Raw genomic sequence first — 21,506 nt, 5'->3', positions numbered from 1 at the left:
GCAATGGGAGCTGTGTTTGTGGATCTGGGATGTTTACAATGCACACCCATGTACTGATCAAGTGAATAGTATCAGAAACAGATGTGAAATCTACCATTCAGTATCACAAATGTGTGTTGTCATTCTCAGACATCACCTTAACAGCTCCTATGAGCATGAAGCTTAGCTCTCTTTTTAAAATCACGGATCTCCAAAAGGCATTTGGTCTTTATGGTATACATACATCTTAAGTTCTTGAACAGCCACACTCAGACAGAATTCTTTGTTATGGTGAAGACAGTAGAAAGAAATGTTCCTTAGCCAAATATCATCCTAATTGGGTCAAATAGCAAGACTCAAAGCGTTATTAAACAGCAGCTGCTGAAATTATTTTCTGAGCTTGAGGAAAATAAGTGCGCATATGGTTTTCTGTGTATGTGTGTGTGCACATATCAATAAATGTTTGTATAACTCTAGATCTCTAGAAGTACTGTATGAACAAACACCTTTCCCCAGGTTCTACAGGGAGCTATAACCTGGACACTCATGGAGCTCTTTAACACAGTTGCTAACGAACTGTCGCTCCCTCTCTTCATACGTAGTTTCTGTCTTTAAATGGCAAGTCTTCAAAAAAATTATAGAAATAATACTGGCAGATAATATTTGCACCTGACAATGTTCTTATTACAGAGATTCTTGCATTTGAAAGTTTCCTCCCCACTCTTATTTTTCCTGTACAACTAACATTAGCTGAGTTTGTTTCACTAAAACCAGGTTCCTTTACCTGTGTGCACCTTGCATGCTTTTGCAAAAGCATCTAGGATACCAAAAGTGAAAGTGGATCCCATGTCATATATGTTCTGTATCAAGAGACAACTGCTGGCCAAGAGAGATTCCAGTTTAAATGACAAGGCAGGTGAGGAGTGGGAGAAAGGGAAATATTTTTGCCTGTTTCAAGAGGATTTAAAGGCTTACATGGCCTTTGTAGACATAGCTAACTTAGTATTCAGTTGGCAGACTAGGGACTCCTTCCTAGTGATAATATTTGTATGAGAAGTAAACTCAAGTAGCCTAGGCCCAAGCTGTGCATCTATTCCTAAATTCCCCTAACCTGGCTTGTGCCTTTTGACAACAACTTTGACCTCACTTGTGGTATCCTAGGTGCTTTTAAAATACATATAAAATCCAATAGTGACCTCTTTTCACCCAATAACCTTTCATTTGATGCAGTTTGCTGATAATTAATGCTGTCTTTGTCAGAAAGCTCAGTGAGTGGTTTTAAAAACATATTTCAGTGAAAAGAACCACAGAGAAACATACTTTACATAGTTTTTGACAGTTCTTATGCAATTAAGTGACCCACCCTGCTCTATATGCCTGATGCTACAGTATTTAAAAGAGGCAAAGGTGAACTCACGTAACAAAAACAATAAAACCTTAACACAGACTCAGGTAAAAGGGACCTTTCATACCAGTAGGGCAAGAATGCTTTTTCCCCCTTCTTATACTTTTTCTTGTTGTAGATGGGGGCTGGAAACAACACTTTAAGATTGTGTGACACTCATTTCAAGGCTGTTTCTAGTTAGTTATTTCACCAACTTTAACCACTTATATTGATGTTTCCCATGTTGGATGTCTGCTTCTGGTTGAAAGTTATTGGGATTTTTTTAATAATTCCTGCCAAAAAATGAACTAGTAGCTTTTGAAAACCAGGCTAAGGAAAAATACTAGTTTGCCCAGTTAAAAATCAAATTCTGGCCATATTTCCTTGCAGAAACATTAGCACTTCTGTGCTTTGGAGCAGGAAGGTAACCATAGAGGCATACCTAACACAAAAGACTTCTAAGAAAATCTGTCCAATTATAGACCACTAAATAATCTCAGTTTGCATATGCTCTGTTCAGATACATAGTGCTTAGCTATACTTCCCAGTAGGTTCTCCACAGTGGGAATGGTCCAGCTCAGTATTAAGACAGGCTTTCCTCCAATTGCAGCAGTGGACTGCTGCAGAGCATGCAGTGAACTTAGACTAAGTTCAGGAAGTGGATCTATCCTATGTTTTCACCTTTAACCTGCTGGATCAAAGTACACAAAGAAGGAAAATCCCCGATGTACGTGGTGAGTGCAGATGGAACACCTTGAAGTGGGTGTAGCAGACTGGGAGGAAGCCTGGAGAAGGAATAATGGGGATGTTAGGAAGGGGAAGTTTGAGAAAAAGAGGAACTGGAATGAGCTTCTCTCATATTTATGATGATGACGACACTGGGACCACTGCCTACGAACCTCAGCATTCCCAGTGGTACTCTGGGAATGATGAGTGCCTGATAAGTCAGAGTAGGGAGCAGTCACAATCAAAAAGGGAACACCCTGGCAGTTCTGGAACAATATGAACCGTTCTCCCACAGCCAAAGACTGTTCCTCTTTTCTATCTAATTATTCTTCAAGCAAACAAATTTAGAAGGAGGTGGACTGAAAAAAGGGAGGGGGCAAGGAACAGAGGAATATGTGGCTTAAAGGAGGGAAGAAGGTCTATTTTCAACCTTCCCCCCCCCCCCCAGCTTCTATCTTGTCTCACAGGGCCAATATTTTAGGGCTGAAAGAGCTGCTTTAATATGTGACTTAAACCCAGTTTTGTCTGAGGCTTTTTATGGGATCTAATGTGTTTTTAAATCCAGGGTTTCAGGCAATGTGGTACTTTGGACGTCATGTTGCACACTTCCAAAGCTGAGACATGAAAGTTCTGCCTCCCTAAGTTCCTCAGAGTGGCTTGCCAAAGACCAAATGTCTGACATGTACCATTACATTACGAGACATCGCACAGGGATGGGAATCTTCCACAGGTGGGAGGGCTTTTAAGGATGTGGGACAAATTTAATTTTGACTTCCTGTTTCAACATCTATATCAATCTTTTTTAATCTATAAAGGTGCAAGGTATCAACATGACATGCTGGTGTACATTAACTGTTATATCTCATGCAAAGCTAAGGAAGTGATACTGCCACTACGCCGCACTGGTGAGACTGCAGCTGGAGTACTGCATCCAGTTCTGGGTGCAGCACTTCAACAAGGACGTGGAAAAACTTGAGAGAGTCCAGAGAAGAACCACCCGTATGATCAGAGACTTGCAAGACAAGCCATACAAGGAGAGGTTGAGGGTCTTGGGCCTCTTCAGCCAACAGAAGAGAAGGCTGAGAGGGAACTTGGTAGTGACTTCCTGCTACATCAAGGGAGTACATCAAAAACTCAGTGAACAGGTGTTCACCAGGGCACTCCTGGGGGAGACCAGGAGCAATGGATAAAAACTCCTGGAAGGCCGCTTCAGGCTCAATTCCAGGAAAAAACACCTTCACAGATGGGGTGTCCAGGTTGTGAAATAAATTCCCTCCAGGGGTGGTTCATTCACTTTCCCTGGACATCTTCAAAAGGAACTGGACAGTCACCTCACTGGGGTCACTTGTCCCCAGTTGTCTTTTCCTGCCTAGTGCAGGGGGACTGGACCCGATGATCTACAAGGGCCCATCTAGCCCCTAACATCTATGAATCTATGAACATTTTTAATTCTATTCAGTTGCAGTAGTAAGCAACAAGAGCAGCAGGGCTGTAAAGCCCAAGGCTAATTTTCTATCAAAATGAATGGTTCCCCTTCCTGTGAGGTACTGCTGACAGCTTTGTAGATAACTTTGGTTGTAGCTCTCTGCATGGTCACATGTAGTAGAAATATGCTAAAGTCTATTGGCAACTACCACAATAGAGAGAGAATGATGATAACTCAGGGTGGACAGCTATAATGGAGAATACCAAACTGTGTACTCCTTAAACAGGTTACACATAAATGCAAGCTCCTACATTTCTTATTTTCTGTATCCCTTATCTTTTGGTCCCACACACACCATTGTTCATTACAGCTAAGTACAGACAGTCAAGAAACCCAAGGCTAAATTGATTTAGTCTTTGCAGGGTAGTCTAAACTGCAGAGATTAAACTGAGAAACAGCTGGACACATATTCACTTCTGACTTGGGAAATGCAGCCACATACCTGCAGTGGCCTGCAGTGGCTCAGACCAGAAGCCAGGGGGTCCTAGATCACAGCTCTCTAGCATGTAGCTAGCATGGGTTGTGTGTTCTCTTCCTCTTCCTGCTTCCCCTGAGGTCTCTGGAATTTGCATTACAGAATTACAACAGCAGGACTCTGCTGGGTTGTTCATCACTTCCTCTTCCTGCTTCCAGATGCCTCTGGGACTTGTAGTCCACAGTCTCAGGATGCAGTAAGTTTTTATCAGGGAAGATCAGGGCAGTTCTGTACTCAGGGGAAGGGAAATTTAACCCCCCTCCCAGCCCCAGATCCCAGACCCCAGCCAGAGTTTGCCTGGGAGGGAGGGGGCAGTCTCTGCTTCCCCCCAGCCCCCACCTCTTCTCTGCTGGAGCACAGAACAGCAGAAGGCTGAAAAGCATGCTGGGATGCTGGAGGACTGTAATTTAACTTGAACCAGGAAGTAATCTGGGACAGAAGTTTCATAAACTGGCTTGACCCCAATCACTTAAGTTTCATAGTTCAACCAGGTTTATCTTAAACAAGTTTTAGCCATTATGGAATTGGTTTATGTGCACTGAACTTCTTTTCTGTTGCAGATTTTAAACCAATTTCTGATTACTTAAACTGGTTTATGTGTAACTTCTGTCCCTAGCCCACATTTTGTATTAAACTGTAGTTCCAGACCTCACAAAAACATGCTATTTGTATTTACAGATTAGATATTTGGGTGTTAGATGTAGTTAATTTTAGAAACAAATGGTCTCATTTAAATTCATAGGGCTACTGTATGCACAGGCATCTTTGAAAGACTGGGCTCTTGACTTTTAAACTGCTGATCTACAGTACAAGCTGACAAGCTGTAACTGTTTAATCAAATCAGCTCATTTGTCACATCAAAAATACACCAGCCTGAATTGGGTTTATATAATTATGCACCATGCAAATCAAAAGTTCCTACAGGCCTAGGTCATTTCAGGTAGATGGTTACATATTAACCATTTAATATCATATGCCATAAGGACACTGTGGTGCAACTGAATGAAGCAATGCTAACAGCTGGGTATTGTGAACTTTGAAGACAACTATGGGTAAAATGAGAAGTCTGAAGGTGGCAGGCTGGGTCCCATGTCCCTAGTGAGGTTCAGTGATCACTGTCATAATCCTAGAAGCTGAATTTTTACAACACTGTCCTGAAACAAACATTTTTCAGTATACAGTAGCAGGCCAAATCAGGGAGCTGATGGCAACAGATCCATCTATTTAGACTAGACATTAGGAAGAACTTCTTCACAGTTCGAGTGGCCAAGGTCTGGAACGGGCTCCCAAGGGAGGTGGTGCTCTCCCCTACCCTGGGGGTCTTCAAGAGGAGGTTAGATAGGCATCTAGCTGGGGTCATCTAGACCCAGCACTCTTCCCTGCTTATGCAGGGGGTCGGACTCGATGATCTATTGAGGTCCCTTCTGACCCTAACATCTATGAATCTATGAATCTCTGAATCTCTGCAAATGCCTCCCAGCCACTCACTTGGTTCCTGACCCCATGCTCCTGTCCTCCCAGTTTCTCCTCCAATGGGCTGTGGGTCCATCCTTTTTCTGCTGTGCACAGCTACAGTGCTGCGCTCTCCTGTCCTGGATGAGGGAAAGCCCCCACTTGGCCTACAGAGATGCAGTTGTAATAGATACATTGTATAATTTAATGTATTGTGTGCACTGAAAATTTGATATGAGTGTGTGACAGAAGGGGTGCAACTTTGTGGAGTCCTGTTGACTGTGACCATGGACTGCACATCCCAGAAAACCTTGGGAGCAGCAGGAAGAGGAAGTGATTTGGGAACCCAGGCTGTCCACGTGCCAGGGTGCTGGGGGGCTATGGGGCCTGCTGTGAGATGGACTAAAGGAGAGGGAAGCCTCCACACAGCACAGATGAACCACAGACCAACTTCCCATAACCCCAACCTACAGACCTGCACAGAGCTACTTTAAACTAAAGCAGGGGTCAGCAACCTCTGGCATGCATGCTGAGCATGGCACATGAGGCCATTTTCCTCGGCATGCCATGGCCAGCCCCAGCTCTGGGTAGCTGCTGCCAGTGATTGAGCCTGGACTGCTCCCAGTAGGGCTTGCAATGTCCCAGCTGCCTGCTGGAAGCAGCCCAGGCTCCCGGTTGACAGCAGCTACCCAGAGCCAGGGCCAGCTGCAGTTGGGAGGCTGCAAACAGCTGTGCCAGGCTCCGGAGCCCTGGCATCAGCTCTGTACTGGCTCATGCATGCATGTCTTGGAGCGGGTGGTGGGGAGGGGCCTGAGGCAGCGCAACCCCGGTCTCTCCCCTGCTCCCAGCACAGAGCTGGTGACTGAGCTCCGGAACCCAGTGCAGCTGTTTGTAGCCAGCCTGGGCTCTGGGCAGCTGCAGAAAGCAGCAGGCGGGCTGCAAACAGCTGCGCCGGGCTCCACAGCTCCAGCATCAGCTCCATGGTGATAGTGACTGCACGTGCACCTCAGGGTGGGATGCGCTGCCCCACTTTCTGCTCTGAGGCTTCCCAAGATGGCGGTATTGTCTTGGGGATGTGTGCACCTGATCTCCTGCTTGTGGGGTATGTTCAGGGTAGAGGGCCCATGGAAGCCCAGACTGTGAAGCACACAGCACCAACTGATGGGCCTCATTGAGGTCTGGCTCCCCAAGAGGCTCTGGCTCACTGTCTGGTTAGATTCTTGACTCTTTCTGGCACTCAGCTTGTCCTTCTAAATGTGGGGCAGGGCAGCACAGTGCAAACATCCCCTGGACATGGGGAAGCAGGCCTAGACCCGGACCTCAGCTCTCAGGAGGGTTGGGCAAGTCAGAGAAAGGAAGGGACTGTGTTGTGGAGAGTTATAATGTGGCTGGGCTGGGCTGCAGGGCCGGGGTTGGTGTGGTTTTGCTGGCAGCCCTTGGCTGTGGGAGGAGGGAGCTGGTGATTCGGGGGGTTCAAGTAGGGTGATTAGTTGTGTTGTAGAGTTGCAGTTTTTGGTGTAGGAGTCAGCTGGGCCTCTTAGCCCCAGTGGCACAGCTGGGATGGGGGGGGAACAAGGGGGGCTAGCACCTCAGTAAGGAGTTGTTCAGTGAGGAGTTGTGGGGCCAGGAACAGCCAGAGGCTGGGGTGCATGGCCGAGGGGTCCCCTTACAGTGTGTTCATCAGCCCAGAGAGAGGCACCAGGGAGTCAGTCCCAGGCAAGCACTCTGGACCCTACCCTGCTCTGACTTCCCTTTGTAGGCAAGCTGGTGATGGGGCCATGGTGCTGGTCCAGCCCTGCCCTTGCCCCTCTTGTCAGCTTATGGGAGGTGGTGTTACAGCTGGATCTGGATATGGGCATGTCATTGCTGGTGGTGTCTGCTATCCAGAGACACACATGATGGAGCGAGAGGTGGTAAGACATGCCAGCAGCCCTTGGGTATTTGGCAGGGATCATTGCATGATGGGCTCCGAAGGTTCACCAAAGGCCAGCACTCCTGGGGCATGGAGGTCAGGGAAGCCAGGACTGAGCCAGTGAGGAGGTGTGGGAAGATCAGCCTCATGTGGAGGAGGGATGTGGGTTAAGAAGCAATGATCCAGCCAGCACTGGGCTCTCTCCTCCTGCTGCCCCACCTGCTGCTGCTTCCCAAACCCAGTTGTGGTGAGGTTTGCCCAGCCCATGAGGGGGAAGATGACAGTCTCTGATGCTGTGAATGAGGCCCTGCTTTTCACCTTCTCAGCCAATTTCCTCCTTTTCTGGGTCTGGGACCTGGCCACTACACTGTGCCAAGAGGGGTCTGGGACATGGGTGGAGGCTTTGGCACCAATGCATGGAGACCTGGGAGCTGAACCAGGTGGGTACAATCCAGTTCAGCTGGTGCCTGGGGACATGCACTGTAGACCTGTGCCTCTGGGGGCTGCAGGGAGCCCTGAACAAACCCATCTGGGCCAGGGCTGGCAGTGTCAGGCCATGGGCTCCTCTTTCCTTCTCTGCTTGGCACCTCCCCTCCCCCCGGACAGAAGAGCAGTCATGGGTCAGATCAATGGGCAGTCTCCCCCCTGGCTCCTGGCCCCCACAGTGGCAAGCAGCAGGTGTATTAGCAGGAGAGCACATGGACAGGGCTTGTCTAGAGTGACTCACACCTGGCAGACCTTCCACGATGCAGAGAGGCTGTCTGCCTAATTGGACCCACAGGCCTGGACAATGTGATCCTGGGGCCAAGTGCACACATGAAAGAAAGGAGAGTTTCCCCCTAAGAAATTGGGAAGCTGTGTCAGGGTTGAGATGGCTAGGAAAACCTTGTCCCCTATCACCTCATCCCTGGACCATTCCTGGATCCCAGTGACAGCCCCAGGGCCTGAAGCAGGGAGTTCAGTGCTGACAGTGCTGATGAGCAGGGAGAAGAGCAGCCCAGAGTTGCCTGAGACTTTAACTGGACAGAAAGAGGCCCCAGGGGCAGACAGCTCTCTGCTCTGTGGTGTGTGTGGGTGAGTGAGGCAGAAAGACTGCAGGCCCAAGGTACAGCTGTGTTTCAGGGAGTGGAGAATCAGGAGCATTTTTAATTCAGCCTAATTAAGTATTTAGTTTGGGGATGTTGCAACTCAGTCATCCTGCTGGGTGACAAAGCACAAGGGAGCCTGAGCAAAAACCACCTTGGTCCCACCCAGCTGCTGCCCAGAGCAGTTTGTAAGGGAGAGAGGCAGGGGAAGGGGGAGGCAAAAGGAGGTGGGACTGCTGCCAGGGTGGTCTCCCTTGTGCCAAAAACTCTGCTGGCCCTGCTCCCCCTCTGGAGACCAAGTCAATGCAGGGGAAGAAGGATTTGGATTCACTACTGCTGGAGGACAGCCCTGGGTTGGGGTAGCAGGATGCGTGCAGGCAGTGGCTGATTGTCCCTTCAGCCACTCAGAGCCCCTGGAGGAATATGGGAATTTTGTTTGTGTCCCAGACATCCTTGGTGGCAGGAGTGTCCCCACATGTTGCTGACTCACTGATGGCAGCTTTCCCAGGAGTTTTCTGCACCATTTCCATCTTTTTCCTGGAGAAGTTCTCTGGGTTTAGTCCCTGGGCTCTTTGCTGGTCAGTCAGGGAGTCTTGTCCTTCGGCAGCACCCAGGGAGGACTCTGAGGGCATGTCTACATGACACATTACCATGCTAGACAGAGAACCCTAAGTAAGATCGACATGAGCTGGCTCATCTCTAGGAATGACAGAGCCACATTATCACAGTGCTCAGATGGGACCATCACCTCAGCTCCTCAATTGATGCAGTGACCCTAGGCAGGCCCCCCACAAACATGGCTAGGCAGCTCCAGGCCTAAAATAAGTGGATTTGGATCTCACTGGGGTGTCTCTGCAGGGTACTGCATTGGGCCGGGCAGAGCTGCCTCAGGTGGCCAGTGGCCTGGGCTGGGAGTCAAACTGGTGTCATTTCTTCTTTTGAAATAAGTTTCTTGGTAATCGCACCCAGCTCTTTCCACTGCCCCTAGCACCTGCCAGGAGGGTCCCACCAGAAAGCCACCTCTGCAAACAGGCACCAGGAGGGGTTTAAACAATGTCATATCTAGCTGTGTCTTTCCCTAGCATCCACCCATTACAGAGACACTGCATCCCAGAGGCCCCAGGATGGGCTGTTCCTGCCACCAGGGCACTCGGACCAATCATGGGAAATTCTCCCTAAAAAGCAACTTCAGCCCTGTGCTGACAGCTATTGCAGCCCATGTCTTGCTCATAACAGGCACTTGCATGCAGGGGGAAACCTAGGGAAAATACCTGTAGCCCATGTATGCAGTGACAACAAACCAGCACAGCTCCACAGACAGGCAGAAAGGAGGTATGAAGTTATTTTGAACATTCAAGGAAGAAAAGAAATATTCATCCACCAAAAAGTGATTCTAAAATGAGGGGAAAAAAGAATGGACACTTTCCACAATCCCCTTGTAATGAGGAGTGGGTAACACTGAGTGGGGCCTTGCCAGTGCAGGGAAGTTTACATTGCTCTGGTCTTCGTCCCAGGGAGGAGGATGTGAAGCCGTTTCTCTCCCCCTCAATCACTGGGGCAGCAGCTGATTTTAGATAAGACTCTTCCTGCCCCTGACCATCAGCAGATCTCATAGGCCTTGTAGTAACAGGCACCAGCACACAGATATTGATGGGGTCACACAGGCAGTCTCTCACCAAGGACAGTGGAGATGTTGGGGTGTAAAGGGGTTTTGATATCAGTTTGATCTGAACCTGTGATTCTCAGCCCAGTGCTGTGAGATCCTTAGCACTGGAAGGTGTGCAAACACCTCCACGTAATTCACAAAACCAACCCAAAGAGTTCAAATAGGAATCCATAGTGGCAAGACCATTCTGATCTGTTGTGGCATGTTTTTGATCTTTACAAGAGAAGAATGGCTGTATCATTTTTCCATAGCAAAAAATTGAGTGAAAGTGAAGAGCTGGTATTTTCCAAGAATGCCTTGAGTCTCACGATGGGTCGTCTTGATTTTAAAAGTTTGAGAACCACTGATCTGGGCTGAGAGTAGTTAGCCATGTTAGTCTGAGGTCAGGCAAAAGGGACAGCAAATATGCCCCCTACAAACTCAGGGGTGCTCAACCCCAAAGCCCAATGGGCCAGACCCAGCCTGCAGAGCCAAGTTATCCATCCTGCGGGGCTCCCATTCGTCCAGAAATTCAGCAGTGCAGCAGCAGAATGAAGTGAGGGTTGGGGGACGGGCTGGGACTTCCGCCCTGGGCACTGACCCCAGGGGCAGGAGGTGAAAAAACTAAAAACTGCTGCACCGCTATGACCTGATCAAACCCCCCAACACACACACTCATCCGGAGCCACCCAGGCATCCTTGTACCCAGGGCACTGAGACATCATGTTACGTGCACTGGGTCTGGGGACGCTTATGCAGTCCAGTCATACTTGCAGCCCCAGATGTGGTGCACGGCCTTGGACTTGCCCACCAGAAAGCTTGAACAGCACTAGAACCATTGAATTCAAGATGCATCAGCTTTCATGCACAAGTTGTCACCTCATCAGACACTATGAAAGGACATGCAGACAGCAGGCTGTCCAAGGCAGAGGGTCTTTTTTAATATAAAAGAGAGATAATGGAGGAAGGGGAGGGGAAGGGAAGGGACAGCAGTGCTGAGAGGGGAACACATGGTAACAAAGTTACTATAGCTCTATACCTCTATCCCTGGGAAAATACTGGAAAAAATCTTCAAAGAGCATATTTGTGAAAGCCCAGCAGGGGAAACAATGCTGAAAGAAAATCAGCACAGATTCGTCCCATGTAGATCATGCCTGACAAACCTTTTAGCCTTTTATGACCAGGTCACACACTGCCTAGACACAGGAGTGGAGGCCGATGTCATCTACCTGGAATTTAGGAAGGCCTTTGACACAGTTTTGCATCCTATTCTCATAGGGAAACTAACGGGCTGTGGAGTGGATGCCTGCACAGTCAGGTGGGTGGCCAACTGGCTCAGGAATCGCACCAGAGAGTGGTGGTAGGTGGGTCATATTCAACTCAGAAGGAGGTGGGCAGTGGGGTCCCACAGGGTTCGGTCCTTGGGCCAGTATTATTTAATATCTTCACCAGCGATTTGGACAAGGGTGTGTTGAGCACCCTCTCCAAGTTCACAAATGATACCAAATTATGGCGCAAAGTTAATACACCAGAGGGCAGGGAGGAGTTACAAACCGATCTGGACAGGTTGGATCAATTGGTGGAACGTAATAGGATGCAATTCAACAAGGATAAATGTAAGGCACTCCACCTAGGGAGGAGGAATCCCCAGCACACCTACAGGTTGGGGGATGTCCTCCTCAGCAGCTCAGAGGCTGAGAGAGATCTTGGAGTCAGAGTTGACTCCAAGATGAACATGAGCCGGCAGTGAAATGGGGCCATCAACAAAGTCAATCACACCTTGTCATGTATTAGCAGAAGCATGACCAACAGATCTAGGGAGATGATGCTCCCCCTGTATGTGGCATTAGTCAGGCTGCAGTTGGAGTACTGCGTCCAGTTTTGGGTGCCACACTTCAAGAGGGACACGGAGGATCTGGAAAGGGTTCAGAAGAGGACCACCCACATGATTAGTGGTGTCCATGAAAGACCCTACAAGGACAGGTTGAGAGATCTAGATCTCTTCAGCCTATACAAAAGATGGCTGAGGGGTGACCTTGTGGCCACCTATAAATTTATCAGGGGCAGACAGCAGGGAATTGGGGATGCGCTGTTTACCAGAGCACCCCAGGGAGTAACTAGGAATAATGGGTGCAAACTAGTGGAGAGTAGATTTAGGTTAGCCATTAGGAAGAAAGTTTTTACAGTAAAGGTGGCCAGAGTCTGGAACTGGCTTCCAAGAGAGGTGATGCTGTCACCTAACTTGGAGGTCTTCAAGAGGAGGCTAGATAGTCACCTGGCTGGGGTCATCTGACCTCGGTCCTCTTTCCTGCCAGGGGCAGGGGGTTGGACACGATGATCCATTGTGGTCCCTTCCGACCCTACAATCTATGAATCTATGAATCTATGAAAAACGTGATAAATTCAGAGGGACTGCAGTGATCTGTAAGTCAAGAATAAGAATTTGGAGATGGTACCTTCCAGTGGGTGGTACTGTAAGTGTGGGGATTGGGAGATGACCCCAGCCCTGCCCTGCCCCTCCCCTCCCCTACCCACCCTACCCCAAACCCCACCCTGGGGGCACCGGAGGGGCTGGCAATACGACAGCACGGGGAGGGGACAGTCTGTGCCACACATGTCATGGCAGTAACAGGAACTCCCTCAAGTCTGAGCTGGAACTGAGCACAGGATCAGGGGAGTTGCGTTGGTGCCCCTAGCATTAACACAAGGACTGAAGAAAGGGCGCAGGGTCCTAGAGAAGGTGTGAATGAATGTGAAGAGATGGGACCTGTCAGTCACATTGTAAAATGAGACCTCTCCTGCCTCGTAGTCCAGGAAAACCCCCACCCGCCTGGGACACACACGCACAGGGAGAGGGATCAGGGGAGAGATGCAGGCCTTGTATTCCCCATCGCGCAGACACAGGGCCCAGTACCCTTTGCCAGGTGTCAGTGTGACCTTTCCCTTCCTGCGCACAGACTCCCTGCACACACCTAGGTCCCAGCTCGTCTTGTCTCCCACCTCCACCTCCCAGTAGTGCCTCCCGCCTGTGAACCCCTCCAAGCCCAGGACAGAGATAGAAGTATTAAATCTCTCAGGATTGTCCAGCAGATGCTGTCGTCTGTCTCCAACTCTCACACGTTTCCGATCCTCAGACAGGATAAGGTTGGGATGAGCTGTGCCTGGGTCCAGAGTCACGTCCACTGAGGAGAGAGTCACAGGTCTAAGGCCTAGGCAGGTGGGTCCCTGAGATCACAGGGAATTAGCTGCATCCCCAGGAATCACGATTCAGTCCCTGTTGGGAAATCACCATTGCCTCTGAGGGCTGGTTTACTTGGTTTATTGCTAACAGCAGGCTGGTGCCTGCCCCTCCCCACCCCAGGCTGGGCTGCTCTGCCCCACCTGGGATCCTCTATGTCCCCAGCCCTATGGGCACAGATCTGCAGCCAGGGCAGCCCCACACCCAGCTCCTCCCTCACTGAGCCCAGCCCAGGGGAGAGCCATGCATCATGGCTGGGCTCACTGGGTGGGGGAGGGAAGGGGAAGGGCAGTGGGGAGCACTGGCAAGGAGAACTAAGAACAGGAGAACAGGACCCATTGCTAATGATTCTGGGGCCACTGACAAGGGACAGGCCATTCCCCACTAACTACTCCCTCCCTTTGAGCTCAGCTTTACTGGGAGCAAGACTCAGTTCGCCTCCTGCAGTGTGCCTGCTCTAAGGGTCTGCACTGGAACAGATGAACAGGGCCAAGGACACCCCATGGAGACAGAACTTGGGACACTGCTGAGGCAGCGGCCTCCCACCTTTGCATATTGCCTGGTCCCATCCCCATGGGGCTGAGCTCTTACATGGACCACCACTGCACAGTCAGACATGGATTTCAAACACATCTGAGTGACTTCAGAGCAGAAATTCCAGCAGCTGCCAATAGTACCTGGGCTCCTGGGCCCCTTCAGGCCTATGGAAATTCACTACTATGAAATGCCAAGAGACCAAACCCCGAAGTAGGGGAAGGACAAGTGGGGAAGGGCGAGCAGGCTACAGTGTCTCCTGCCTGCCAAGTATTGAGCAGTCCCATCCCCATGGGGTTGAACTGTTACATAGAACAGCCCCACTGCACCAGTATCTGCAGACACAGACAGGGGCTTCAAACATGTCAGCGACTTATGATTTCTGCTCCTAACAGGTTCCAAAAGGTTGGGGGGAGGGTTTAATTCCATATTCTAAGTCAAATTGGCCAATGCAATTCCAAAGCTGTGAATGAGGCCATAACCACACGTGACCCTACAACAAGCAGATATCCTCCACACCCCCCTGGGGCTTCAGATGTTCCCAAATCCTTTGGCAGGCATCCTACTTGCAGACCCAAGCCTGCAGGATTGGGGTTTGGATGCCCCCGAGTTTTGCTTGCCTTTAGCCATAAGGCCCCAGAAGCAAGCTCAGGAGGAGTCTCCCATTTCCATAAAGTGGGCATAAAGCCAAGGTTAACTATACATTACATACACAGGTACTATCCCATGCCTGCATAGCAGTCTTCCCCAGGTGCGACTAGGAAGCTGCTATGGTGATCATGGCGTTTCCCCTAAGTAAACATAGGCTACACTTGATCTGAGCCAAAAGGCTCAGAAGCTTCAGAAAGGGTTCCTCAGCCATTTAAGACCTGAGGAAATCCCCACCTAGGAAATGCCAGAAGACCAATGCCAGCACCCAGGGAAGGGCAGGAAGGAGAGAGTGAGCAGGGTGGGAGGTCTTTTCAGAGCACCCGTATGAAAGTTATCTTTCCCTCAGTTCTGTCCCCATTACCTGCTCTGACATTTGCCTCTTGGAGAAAATTCCTCTTGGTTTCCATCTTGACAGCTAGACTGAAGATGGAGACTTGGCTCCAGTTTCACCTGTCTGCCCAGACTAATTACTCCCCCAGTGGCTGAGAGATGCACACACCTGCTCCAGCTGCACCTGGGCATCCCCAGCATGTGCACTGCTCCCAGAGCCTGGCTCAGAGCCCCAGGATGCCTGCATCTTCCACGTGTTTGCCCTCCACAACCAGCCAGACATAGAACCAGGGCAGGGTTGAAGGATCCCTGCAAGGCTGGAGCTCTCACACCCCATCTGGGGGCAGACTGGCCCAGTGTAGGCCCTCCCCATGTTCCAGGCTCATCTGACGCACAAGGGGATGGTGTCTGAGCATGTGTGTGGCCATGAAGTGGGAGACACCAGGTTTCCCTGTAGAGTCTGCCTTATTCATTGAGAGCCTGTGGGGTCATCCCTACCACAGAATAGACCTGGGTCATCAAAGCCTCTTAAGGACTGACCTATCAATCTTTCAACCTCAGGCACAAGTATCCCAAGGCAGGTCCATGGGATTGCTGCTGGACTCTAGTTGAGTGTGTGGGCAGAGACAGGATGGACTGGCAGTAGTAAGAGCTATGTAAGGGTCAGATGGCATCAAGGTGATGGACTCTGGATCCCAACACACCCTGAGGAATGACATAGCCTAGAGACCAACCCTGCCCAGGGTCCAGCAGGCATAGATTGTGCTGGGCTGGGGACAGTGAGGGGAGAAGGCAGCAGGGATGCAGTGATTCTTTCTGATCACAGCAACAAAGCTCATTTTTGGGGCATCCCAATGGTGGAAGAAGTGGCTGAAGGGAACAAAGGTGTCCAAGAGAAGAAGACTGGGGTCACTGATATGAGGACAGGTCACTCACCTGCATGTGCTCGGACTCTTCTGAATCCTGGAATCAACCAGCAGAGAGCAGGGTGAGAATTCACACAGCAGAGTCGCCGCAGCAGGACCCAGTTCAAAGAGACTGGGTCAAACTCTGCTATCCCCACCCAGCCAAACTCCTGAGCCTGCCTGGGAATTGGGGCAAGTGAGGAGTCAGGGATAAATCATTTGGCCCCCGTGACCCTGCAGCAGCCAGGGCAGAACTGAAACACCCACAACTGAGGACATCCCTAAGGGAGGGTCCTCTCAGCAACCCAATCCTACCAGGACCATGGTCCTCTTTGGGTGGGAACATCCTAGAATCATGTTGGGGGCATCAAGGGGGATTGGTGTCACTATTAAGATGTCACTTCTCCATGCACTGATATTTGGGGATGCAGTTCTGAACCCTTCTTTCCCAGCAGCCCACGCTTGGCCCTTCCATGTGTTTGGGTGCTTGTGTGTCCGACTGTTGTCATTTCACAGTGACTTGCACAGGCCTGACAGTGCAGCAGCAGCTCTCACCAGGCCCACCCATGGGCCTCCTCCCCCAGCTCTGCATTGCCTCACTGTGGGTGATCATGAGAATGGTCCAAATTTCCCTCGGCTGTTTTGACCCATGTCCTTGTCACATGTCCAGACCCCCCCCCCCCCCCAATGGTTTCTGTCCTCTGGAGATCACTTCACACTGCTCAGCCCAGAGCTTCCCTATACACAGGAGCAGCCGTCCAGTGGACACTGCTCCCTCCCCTAAAGTGTTTCCACAGGACTCTCACCACTCTCTGCATCCAGTCGCTCTGCAAGGAAAGAGAAAAAGTCAGGTATTAGTCTCCATCATGGTCCTGATTTAACACTGGCAGTGGTAAGGAATCTCAGGGGCCTCCTCCTCCTCTAGAGAACTGGTGAGCATGGGGACTAACAGAGGAGTTGCCAGTGTCCAAGGGGATCAGCTGGGATCCATCAAACTTCCTCTCTGAATGTCCAGGGCACTAAACATCTGGCCCAGAATCCATCTGTGGTAATATGTCACATCCAAGCAGCCAAAACCTCCACAAGGAATCCCCCGCCCACCCTTCTGCCCCAGAGGGATGCACTGGTGGGGGGCTCTTCCCCCTCATAGCTGGGTGTTGTCACAGGTCAGGTGCTGGGGACAGCACACTCCCTTTGACCTCCTGCATGCAGAAAGGGAGGACTAGGCAGCAAATGGCCCTGTCCTCTCAGACCAGCTCTTCTGGAGCTCCGCAATCCAGCCAAACCCTCCCCATGAGGACTTGCTTGGGTTGCTCTGGGAATTCACTTCAGCTCTCCCCAGGCCCCTGCTGGCAGGTGTTGCTGGTAATCCAGGGCTGGGACTCATGCACCAGCACAAATGCCTCTTGGAAGTGAACCCCTGGCTCCCTCCCTGTGTGTCTCTATTCAGACTGGGGCCTCTTGCTCCAGAGTCCCAGCCCCGAGTGGCAGGACCTAAGTGTAGAGCAGCAAACCCCAGAGTGAAACACAGGGCACTTGTATACAGCAAGAGCAGCCCTTCCCCAGGTTTTGGGCTACTCTGGGCTGGAGCACAGGCCACTGACACCAGCTCTGGTCCTTTGGGAACAGTAACACGAGAGCTCCAATAACTCAGCTGCACAGATTCCCCTGCAGGACCCTCTCCCCCTTCCCCTGCCTGTATACCAGTGCAATGAGACAGAGTCCCTGGAAGCAGCCCTTACCCAGGGATCTCGTCAGAGCCTCCTGCAGCTTGTTCTCTCCACGGAAATCACGGATTCTCTTCGCCAGCTCGGGGAACTTGCGGGCTGGATGCAGAGACATTATCTCACCCCTACAGAGACACACAAGAAATTATTATTCTCAATCCTCAGCCAGAAGCTCCCACATCTTCAAGACCACAAGGGGAAATTATTGGGGGCTGGGGACACAGAGCAGACACTGTCTGACAGGAAAGTTGGGGTGTACACAGCCTGCTGGCTTCCAGCCCCAGGCACTTGGAGGTGACATTTGTACTCATAAGATTTCAAGTAGAGCTATTCAAGCAGATCTTAACAGGAAACCTTCTTGTGCAGTCACAGCTCACACATTGGCAATGCATAGGGGGTGCAAGTGGACATGCACCCCCTGAGCATGGCGGTGCACCCCCAGTGAAAAGGCACCGCCAACACTGCCCTCAACATGTGGCCTGACCACAGGCCCCTCTGGGATAGGGAGTGGCTGCTCCTGGGACTAAGGGGCCCATTCTCCAGGTCCAGCTGCTCCTCAGTTTCATTTCTAGCCACCAAGGGGCCTGGTCCCTGGTAAGCTCTCTGCCCATGGACTCTGTCCCCCTGGGGATGGGATGACACACTTTATTTTCTCCCCACAAACCCCTCAGCCACTACAGAGGCCAGCTCAAAACCAGACCCCAGGGAAGGGCTTATTCAGCCCAGAGCTGTGGGGAATCTCCTGCCCAGGCTGGGTCACAGGGTGGCAGCAGCAGCCCCAGGGCCACAAGGATGGAAGAAGCTGGATCCAGAGCACAGACTGCACCACAGGTGGGAGCTGGTGGCTGAGGCTGCAGCCTAGTCTTGGCCAATGGGATGTAAGGGGAGAGCTGAAACCAAAATGTACCTGCTCACAGAGCTGCTGATATCCTGGAGGGGATGAGAAACAGAACAGAGAGTCACTGTCACAGCCCACCTCAGCCCTTCGTTGTGCTATGAGGAGCACAACCCCTCTCACACCTGCTTTCTGCAGGGATGGATGTCCCTCTGCACTGGGCCCTAGGACTAGGGTAAGATCAGGACTAGCACTTCATCCCCTCCCTTGTTTCCCCTGCTACCCAGCCCCTCTCTTCCTGCAGCTAAAGTCCTGAGACCATGCACACACTCTTACGCACCTCCTACCCTGCATCAACCTAAGAGCTGCCTGGAACTCAGAGGCCATCACCTATCTGGTCTGGGCGCTGGGGTATGTCTGACCTAGTCTCACCTGCTGTTGACACTTCCCCTCCAGCTCCATGATCAGGGTGCTCAGGCAAGCGGTCTCCTTGCACAGGCGGGCAACATTTTCTTCCCTCCTCCTCACAATCTCTGTGTCCAGGTCTCTGAGCCGGGCCAGCAGGATGTGCTCATGTTTCTCCAGGACTTGCCGCACCCCCTTGCACTGGAACACCAGCAGCTGCCTCTCCAGGGCCGTCTGCCTCTGGGATGAGCAGGGAGGCACAGGGGCAGGTCAGGGCAAGGGTAGCACAGGGTTAGGGGAGATGGCACCAAGTCTTCTCCAGGTTACCCAGAGTGCCTCATTGCAGCCCCCCAGGGCCCAGCTAAGGGTGGTTCTGGGGGACATGACCCCTGCACATCTGTGAGAGGAGCTCTCTGGCTGCAGTGGAGACCCAAGTGCTAGGGCTCTGCAAGGCAGGACCCTGACAAAGCAGCACTGCCCCAACTCATCCATGAATCCTCATTAAGTCTTCCCTCAGGCAAGGACCCTATGTAACCACCGGAGAGATGCCCAGAGACTACTTCCAGGCCTGGCCCCATTACCAGCAGAAATCTTCAAAGACCCCACCCCAACCTCATTGAAACCAGTACATGGGCTGCAGTTACACTGACCCACCCTGCTGCCTGCCCAGCAACTGGGCAGATGCTGCTGTCCTTGCCAATGCCTAAACACTCAAAATCATCCTGGTTCCAGTGCCATCACCCCTGGTTTACACCATGGAAGTGAGAGTGGAGCTGGCCCTGCAGCATTCACCTCAGCCCAAATGCTTTCAGTGCATCAGCCCTGAAAATCTCTCTGACCCTCCCAATTGTACAGACATAGAGACCCCCGCCCTGCTGCTACTGCTGCTGTCCCTGGCCTGGCACATACCAGGAGTCTTTCACTCTCCTGCTCCCATGCACATTTCAGGCCCTGCAGCATCTCTCTCTTCTCCTTCAGGGACTCCAGGTTGCTCCAGATCTGCTTCTGTAAATACAGAACATAGATCTGGTGCCTGGTTTGGGGTCCTCGGTTTGTGTCCAGCAATAAAACCCTCCCTGCACAGAGTGAGGCTGTGTGATCACTGCCCACAGCTCTGAGCCCCAGAGCGATCACCTCCAGCTCCAAGGAAACTGAGGCCAGAGAGGCTGGACATTCCCAGTCCCTCCCCACAATCACTGTCTCCAGCCATGTGCCTGGGCCCGATTCTCAGCCATTCCCACCTCTAGACCAGGCTGATCAGACGCATACAGGGTTGCCTGACTGAAGAGAAGGTGAAGCTTTGACTCCCAGGCCAGGGACAGCTGTTCCCTACCTTGCAGTCCTGGACAGCTTCCTCCACTGGAACCACAGTGTGATCTCTGTGCACCCGGGATCTATCACACACCAGGGAGATGGGGGCTTCATTCTCCTCACAAAAGAGCTTCAGAGCCTCCTGGTGCCTCTCACACACACGCTGCCCCTCTGGCTCCCTCCCCGCCTGCAGCCTCAGCTGTTTCACTAATTCCACCACATTGCCCAGCTGCCTGTTGGGCCGGAGGTTTCTCTGTAGGGCCGTTTCCCTGCACTGGGGGCAGGAGACATTTGGCTCCAGCTCCCCACAGCACTGGCTGATGCAGCCACGGCAGAAGTTGTGCCCACAGCCAAGAGTCACTGGATCCATAAAATAGTCCAGACACACGGAGCAAGTCACTTCCTCCTGGAATTTCCCTGCCAGGTCTCCTGCAGCCATGGCTCCTCTGCTCCTGGGGAAGAGCAGATACAAATGGGTTTCACTTCCCTGAGTGCAGCAGCCTGTGCAGCCTGGGGCAGGGCAGGGCCTTTCCCACCCTGCTCTCAGCAGGGCTGGGTGGAGGCTCTAGTGTAACAACCACCGGAGAGACAGCCAGAGCAGGGAAGGGTTAGCAGCAGTCCTCCCCCTACACACAGTCTCTGCAGGGTCTGGGACTGCCCCAGGGGCTGGTTCCCCTGGGGTGGACTGCAGCAGGGATGATGTAGGTAGGGAGGTCCTTCCTGGTGGCTATTGTGTAAAACATCCCCCCCCCCCCCACACACACACACACCCATACTACTACAAGCAGCACTGAATAAGCCCCTCCCTGGTGCTTGGGAGTGAGCTGGCCTCTGTAGTAGTTGAAATCTGTGCTGTCTGAGATTTGTGGGAAGAGAACCGAGTGTCTCAGCCCAGGCCCCAGTGGGACAGTACCCATGGGCAGAGACCTCATGAGAGCCCAGTCCCCTTGCTGGCTTAGAATCAAACTGAGGAGCAACTGAGTCTGGAGAGTGGCCCCCTCAGTCCCTGTTCTGGGTGGACCCATGTTCAGGTCATATGTCAAGGAGGCTCAAGTCACCACTGCCTGGTCTGCATTTTCTGTGAGGCTGCACCAATGCGAGGGCCTGTTAGGAGTTTGAACATCCTCAACTGCAACACAGTGCAGCTCTTTGGGCAAAATCCCTGGGATTAGACACAGTTACACCAGTAACCAGTTCTTTCCTAATACAAATTTTCCCGCTGACATTGGTACAAGCTGTAACAGGGAACAGTGCCTGGCATGAGCTGTGGCTGCACAAGAAGGATTTGCTGGTTGACCACTGATGGAATAACTATGTGAAACCCTCTGAGGACAAACATCTCTTCCCAGTGCCCAGGGCTGGGAGCCAGCAGACTGTACTGGCCTGTCAGATAGAGCCTCTGCCCTGTGGCCCCAGCTCCCAATCA

General features: G+C 51.5%; 1 protein-coding gene across 1 annotated transcript; it reads right to left on the bottom strand.

Annotated features, from left to right (window-relative positions):
* Positions 1–12,697: 12,697 nt before the first annotated feature.
* LOC102569854 (zinc finger protein RFP) lies at positions 12,698–20,796 on the bottom strand. Its single transcript, XM_019482426.2, has 8 exons — positions 20,103–20,796; positions 19,679–19,774; positions 18,797–19,009; positions 18,437–18,459; positions 17,545–17,654; positions 16,609–16,629; positions 15,834–15,860; positions 12,698–13,326 (listed from the first exon to the last, which is right to left on the bottom strand). Exons 1-8 carry the CDS (start codon positions 20,517–20,519, stop codon positions 12,785–12,787), a joined length of 1,449 nt encoding a protein of 482 aa, XP_019337971.1. The 5' UTR covers positions 20,520–20,796; the 3' UTR covers positions 12,698–12,784.
* Positions 20,797–21,506: the final 710 nt, after the last annotated feature.

Source organism: Alligator mississippiensis, chromosome 11, assembly GCF_030867095.1.
Source record: "Alligator mississippiensis isolate rAllMis1 chromosome 11, rAllMis1, whole genome shotgun sequence".
In the NCBI taxonomy this organism is placed as follows: Eukaryota; Metazoa; Chordata; order Crocodylia; family Alligatoridae; genus Alligator; species Alligator mississippiensis.
Note: the sequence above shows the minus strand (reverse complement) of the source record. Positions and strands in the feature narration are given on the sequence as shown.